This window comes from Rhea americana, unplaced genomic scaffold, assembly GCF_003343005.1.
Source record: "Rhea americana isolate MKP2758 unplaced genomic scaffold, rheAme1 scaffold_83, whole genome shotgun sequence".
Taxonomy (NCBI): Eukaryota; Metazoa; Chordata; class Aves; order Rheiformes; family Rheidae; genus Rhea; species Rhea americana.
In genome coordinates, this window is record NW_028187012.1 from 2,640,781 (window position 1) to 2,647,915 (window position 7,135).

The 7,135-nt window shown below is 40.4% G+C and overlaps 1 protein-coding gene across 1 annotated transcript in view; it reads left to right on the forward strand.

Annotated features, from left to right (window-relative positions):
• Positions 1 to 7,135, forward strand: part of CDC42SE2 (CDC42 small effector 2) — an 83,115-nt gene that overhangs the window by 43,375 nt on the left and 32,605 nt on the right. The window contains exon 2 of the mRNA XM_085323210.1: positions 4,590 to 4,917. Within this exon, the coding sequence (XP_085179336.1) occupies positions 4,864 to 4,917 (54 nt within the window). The 5' untranslated portion in view covers positions 4,590 to 4,863. The remainder of the gene's footprint in view (positions 1 to 4,589; positions 4,918 to 7,135) is intronic.

The following is a 7,135-nucleotide window of genomic DNA, read 5'->3' on the forward strand; positions in this document are numbered from 1 at the left end:
AGTGACTTTTTCTTTCGTTTCTCAAAACGTGCTCAGAAGCTAGGAGGTTACTTTCAGCCAAACATAGAAATGCAAGGCTTGATTAAGAACTGGTACCTCAGTGATTTGACCTGCTATGGCACGTATGAATATTGCTGATACAAAATAAGAAAGCAACTTTCTTTACAGGTAGTGTTTTAAACCTATACTACCGCTCTTCTACAGATAGTTTTATTTCAAAAATAGTTTGAAAATCAGATTGGTGAGAGAATAAAAACCTTCTTCACTTCCTTCGTGAGCTAAAAAACATCCTCTGCTTGCTGCAGTTTACCATGTATGGCAGTGCACTCAAGCTCAACCTCCGTGTTGCTTTGGACCCACCTTCGCTTCCCCCATCAGCCCCGCCATTCACTTACTGCTGCTTCAGTAGGTGTTTTTTAAACAGCGAGAGGAAATGGCATGGGTGTAATAGCACCTGCAAAGTGAAAAAGATGGAAGAAGTCTTTTTAAAAAGCAAAAACAGACTCAGGCTTTTTAAACCTACAGCTTGCAGAATTGAAAACAAAGCCTTTGAGGCTGCAAAACTTGCCTTCTATGGAATGATGCTTCCACATCAGGAGTATCAATAAATTTCTTATAAACTACTTGAGACTAAAACACTAGATTATCCTAGTCACAACTTTGTGTACAGATTTCTCTCTTCCCCCCCTCTCCCTCCCCCCGCACTACTCTGAGCTTTGGAGCGAAACTAGTTAAATTCAGATGCGATATTAGCACCTGCAGTCTTTGTGTTCCTGTGGATTTACTTGCCGCAAGTAATTGTCAAAGAGCCTTGTTACCACACTTCCTCTTTGCAGCTATAGCAAAGAATATATAGCCAAAGGATATTCAGGGTTATCCCTTAAAAGGAATTTTATAGGTGTTTTTTTTTTTTAAAAAAAAAAAAAAAAAAAAAGAAAAGAAAATAAATAATAGAGGGGGCTGTTTTAAGCTCTACAATTAGTAAGTGGCTTTATTCCAACTGTTCTGTCTGTGCACTGTTCCTGTTTGCATCAGCTAAGGTAAATGCTGTCTAACCTCTCTCTTGCCAGTGAACATGAAGAGCTTGCAGGGGTGATCCGATTTCTTTTCTTCCCCCTCCCCTCGCCTGCTCTGTGCCTTTCCTACCGAAAAGGTAATGCTCTTTCAATAGGAGAAACTGCTGACACTGTAACTCAGTGTGCTCCCCACCCACTAACCATTAGTGCAAACTTTGCACATCTGCCCTGTGTGACTGGTGCGTAACAACAAGCGATGGTTTCGATTTTGCACTGGATCAGCTACCACAGAATAAACTTTGGAGCAATGAAAATTGCCTTGTTGCTTTCCACTCTGAATAGGAAAATACATCCTGCTATTTAAACAGCTTCATTGCTTTATAAAACTGAAAACTTCCATAACGGGGATAAAAATTAAAGCATGACAGATTTAGAATATGGCATAAGTTCAGCATGGGAGTTGTATGTGATCTTCAACTGTTTTTTGTATTACTCTAAAGTTTTCAAAGCTCAGAAAGTGTAAATGAGACAGAAGCAAATAGGTGTTTCACTGCTGATTAGTCTGATTAACTTCCTATCTGTGAGAAAATAGTTAGTCTTTTTCCTTTAACAAAAAAAAAAAAAAAAAGCATGAGTTTGCCTGTGTTTTGCACTTGAAGAGCACCATAAATTATGTCAAGAGCAAAAACGAAGGACGAGAGCACTGTTGTCTTGCACTGTGTGCTTCAGTCTGGGGCCCCGCTGGGTTATCCCCTTAATCTGGGAGGTCTAGACAGACTCGCACAGCGATGCCTGTAGTGGGGCTTGCTGTTCACATTGTACCATGCTAAAAGCTCGGTCCTACGAGAAAGCGGGGAGCTGGCCGTGAGGCATTACTGCCGCTTAAAATCTTGGGAATTGTAGTTAGAAGCAGGATAGGCTGGGCTTTGCAGGACTGCTTTCTCACATGATCCTTGCTTGGCTGATCCTGCGTGGTTGCCTGGCCAGGGGTTGCAGGGGTAATCAGTACGGTGCTCTTTTTTAAAAAAACAGTAATTAGGAAAAGCRAAACAATTTTCCTGTTACAACTCGTTCTTTAAACAAGCTACTAACAGGGCAAGAGAACTACTAGCACATTACTGTTGACTCTACAGTGTTGATACCTTTTTGCTATCAGCCTATGTTTTTTTTTCTGTCCATTCTGATGCAGCAGATTTGTATCTTTTTTTTTTTTATTATTACTAACTTGTCTACTGCAAAGATCATGTGTTTAGCAGTGAGCCATATAAAAATCCCAGCACTCTAACAGCTACCTCTTATCTTTTGTTTGCCTTTTGAAAAGGTGGAGTTGGGCTGCAAATCCTCAAGAGCTGCAACTCGAAACATTGGGATTGTTTGCCCAGCAAGAAGAAGCCAGTGTAATAGATCTGTTTATAGCTCTGGCAGGTTGCTGTACATCAGACTTTAAAATATTGTCAGTAGAATATTGCTTGCTTTCTCCTCTTAATTTCTCGTAATGTGAGTGGCTAGTATTAGAGGAGCATTACAGCGTGTCAGAAGAACTTGGAGCGTATCTTAACAGTAAATAAATAAATTTAAGTAGGTGTAAGCTGTACAGTTACTGGACTAAAAGTGTCAATTGCTACATGCTTAATAGGAATTAACCATGTTCTGGTTGCAATTTTTGCTGCATATTGAATATGAACAAGTCTAGAAACAATATGTAGAAGGCAGATTCTGAGGCCCAAGAGAGCACCGGAATATTCTTTCTTTTCAAAGCTTTGCTGTATTACTCTTTAAAGTTGATCAAGGCTTTAGTATCTCTCTAGAGGAGCAGAGAATATGGAGTGAAGCTATCTTATTGCTAAGTGAGAACTTCTTTAGAGACCTTTCATGTATGAATTTCTATCCTTACATTTCACGGAGTTTGGTAATTCCTGCACTGTAGGTCATCTCTTTTTTTTTTTTTTAACTACTGAAAATACACAATACTAGTATTGTGCAGATACTTCCTTTTGAAGTCTCTCTGTCAAAAGAAAGGCTGAATAGAGGGATTTTTTTCTTTTTTATTCTTTCTTTCAGTAAAATTGCTTTCCTCTATACAGTATTAGTAATAGGGAAAAGTAGCCAAGCGTCTTCCCTCACACATGGATATAAACTTGCTTTAAATGTTGCCAGTAGCTTTTTCAAAACTGGGAAGGACAGGTGCTTTTCCTAGGGCTTTGCCACTTAGACAGCGTTTCTGCAGCATGGATTTATTTCTTAAAATACCTCTGCTAGTCTCTCATAGAGTAAGAAGTGGGAAGGCTGCCCAGAGCTCTTGGACTTAGCACGGGGAGGGTGCCACTGTTTTACTACACGTGTGCACCGTAGCCAACGGTCCTGGAAAATACCTGGCTATTGCTGGCTGCATGCTGGTACGGTAACTTGCTGTGTGTGTGTGTGTGTGTGTGTGTGTGTAGCAAATCCGGGACCTCATGGCTGCGAGCGTGTGGTATGTAGAGGGCTGATAAAGACGGTGAATAGGAGCGAATGCCCTGCCGCAGAATTAGCTTGTCTAAGCTGATGATGAGTTGCAGGTCCATATGTACATAGATACAGAGTTGGTGCATCCCATGGAGTCCCCAAATCATTTGATAGTGTAAAGAACTGCACGCAAATGCTAATACATAGCTATGGACATAAACTTTCTATGAATGAAGATGCAGTCAAATTTAGAATTATTAAGGTGCATAGATATAAWTTTTTCTGAATATTCATTACTTCATTCCCATTTTTTGCGAAGTAAGTGTGAGCTAGGTGGCAAGATAAATGACTGGAGTGAAAACTCTTAGGAATTTTTACTGAGCTGTTACCAAAGGAAACTGGGTTGGAGATTAACCAATAAATTTCAGTTTAGCAAAAGAATGGTTGGAATCTGCAGCCTCGGTAGTTCCACATGAGGAATTTTAGAGGTTTGAGGAAATGGTTTCACACTGTACGAGCAACTTATTTCGAAGGCAACTGCACACAAAGTAGCAAAGTGGAGAGAGTGAAGGAAAAATGTCTTGTGTTGACCAAATCTGCCCTTCTTACAAGTTTTCTGAATATGGAGGGGCTTTTTGGTGTCTCCTCCCCTAGTTTAGGCGAGGAAAAAAAAGAAAAAACACAGCTTTGGCAGCTGTGCTACAGGGTTATGGTTAAATGGTATTTAAGCTTTGCTCTGTGAACAATCTGGGCAGTTTTGCCATTGGGAAATGTGAAGTGTGAATGGGTCGAATTCCTGAAGAAGCTGAAGGAATGTGTGGTCAGTTGCCACTTCCTAAAAAGACATTTGAAAGTTTGGAGTAGATCAAGTGGGTGGCTGGTAAAAGACTGGACACCAGTTCTTTACGCTGGTTCATCTAATAAAAGTTAGAGATAGAAGCTGAGCTTTGTGCAAATTTCTGGGATGTGCTATTTTCAGCAGTCACTGTAGAAGTAAGCGCAGGACCTGCTAGTGCCTCTGTTCTGCAGTTTGAGATATTATCAAGAAATCACTGGTGTGGGTGGCTGGCTGCAAGTGTGAGATGCTCTGTCTTCTTTTTCTGATGTAATGCKCTTCTCTGTTTTCAGGTTCACACAACGCTAGGGACCAAAGACGCGTACGTAACGCTTCCGCAGTGCTGGGACCGACCTTCTGAAGGAAGACTCACARATACTATTTTTTATCTTCAACCTGCTTATCCTGGGACTGACTTGTCTTTGGAGAAAAAGTTCGACGGAGGAAAGAGATTTTTCCCGTTGGAATCATTATAACTAAATTTATTTAAATAACTTGCTGCCTGGAGAGGCTTCTGCAGAGATTGAGTCCTGCTCTTCACCTGTGTTGCACTTCAGACTGTAAACRATGAGCGAGTTCTGGTTGTGTTTCAACTGCTGTATTGCAGAACAGCCTCAGCCTGTGAGTATGAATATTGGCACTGTTTTGTTCGTGTATAATTGACTTCATTGTTCACTCYTTCTGGTGTTGTTTTAGCTTTTTAAACGAGTGCTGTTTGACTAAGCTCAGTGAGAATTAAGGAATTACCTACCATTTTGGCTTAGCTGGGACAGAAAAATGTCTGTTCTAGACTGATGTCGTGCAGATATTTTTCTTATCCTTAATCTTAAATCTATCCAGTGTCTTTGAAAAGGACCTTTATATTTTTGAGTTGTAGGGCGGGAGAAAGGGGGGGGATGAGGAGGTACCTAAGTTATCACTCTAAAATCCGCTGAAAAGCGGGTGGAAATCTGGAAATCTAATGACTTCTAGTATTGTTTAAGGCTAGTTTTCACATATGGCTGGATAATGCTGACAAAAAGAAGTATTTCTGTTAAGAAATACAGGGCGAAACGAAGTCCTCCACCTTTCTTAGCATTTGCTTAGATGAAGTCAGGATTTCAGCCGTAATCATTTTGGTGATTTGACAAGAAGCTTTGGGAAGATGAAGGAACGCACTCATACCACAAATACTCCTTTTTCTAGGGTTTGGAGTGGCTGTGGTGTGACCAAGTACATCTTGAAAAACTGGATAAAGAGCAATTCAAAGCATTATATGAAAGAAAAATTACAAAATTGTTCTTGCAGTTCATACACCTGAAAGAGTATCTTTAGAGTGTGTTCTTGGATCCAGTGCTGTTGAGAGAGAGTCTGTCCACCATGCAGGGGGGAATTAACCAGGCACTTGATTAACACCTGAGAAAAATCATTGTGTTGTGTGTGGCATCTAGATCAAGCTAAATGAATGCATGGAAGGGCCACTTCTCTCCCAAAAGTATGTGGAAACGAGCACAGTGACTACTGAAGGACATGAGAGAATCCCAAAGTGGATAGTGCAAGCTCACATTAATATGCTCAGATGATATTTTGCTTTAGGGAAGGCAAAGGATTGAAAAACCTTATGTCTGATAATTTATGGGAAAAGATGGATAGATAGCAAGACTAATTCTTGAGTGGCAACACTTGCTATTTGAAATGTGAGCATTAAGGTTTCAGACAAATAAATGCAACTTTATCTCTCTCCTAATATGAGTGAGGGGAAAGGTTTATTGTGAATACCAACATGGGAAGTTGCCACCCTCTCTTGTGTAGTCCTTCAAAATGTTATTGGCAAAATTTTTGAATTATTGTATTTAAACTAAAATGAGATGTTTTTTGAAAATCTTAAAGATGGAAAAATGAAATATTGTCTTCTCTCCCCCCAAGATCCTTATGATACAGTTATGCTATTGCCTGAGGAATGTGGTATGTTAATGCAGCGTTTAATGATCTGTGGGCCATGATTCATGGAAAGGGTAGAAAACACTTCAAAAGTGGAGAAAGGGAGGAAACAACCCTTTTCATACGTTTCTGCTGATCTGATGGTGTGCATTTGCTTAGAAAATTGAAGCCATCCTTATGTTTAAGATACAAATAGCACTTTGTTAAGCACTGACCTAGTTCCTGAAATCTGCCTTTCAAAAGCTGTARGAGCCTGCTCACTATAAAGTGCCCGAGTTCTTCAGGAGGCATCTCAAAAAATAGCTGTGGAAATGGGCGTACRTCTGAATGAGCACAGGAAAATGTTTTTGCTCTGACTTAGGTAGCAATGCATATACCGTTGGCGTAAGCAAATGGATAAACTGGCCGAGTTGCAAGGGAACAGTTTTCCCTGTCTTTGTAAGTGTTGTGCAATTACATGTTCAGGAGACTTGCTCACTGAAAAACATACTAGTTCTCAGTGTAAAAATACTGCTACTTGCTGCCTTGTTGTATCAAAAGGTAAGGGGAAACATGCACGCTTRGGGAAAAAAGCTACTTCTCCGTCCCCTGCTGTCAATTTAATCTATCGATTGAATCCAGYTGCTCAGGAGAAACTCAATTTTCTGACCAGTTTCATCTCTTGTATGCACCTTCTTTCACCCTACCTCGTGCATCTCRGCATGGTAGCTCTCGCTTGCAAGCTCAGCCTTTACATGAAGCAGCCACCTCCTGTCAGAGGACTAATACAGGCTTGTAAAAATGCTAGCAACAAGTCTGTCAAAATGAAGACCTTGAAAGTGGGAAGCTACTTAATCTTGCTGCTTGTTCTGTCCCATGCTGAAAATGTTTTTTTGGTGGTTTTAAACTTGGCATTCTCTGAAGCATGGATTGTTGTGTG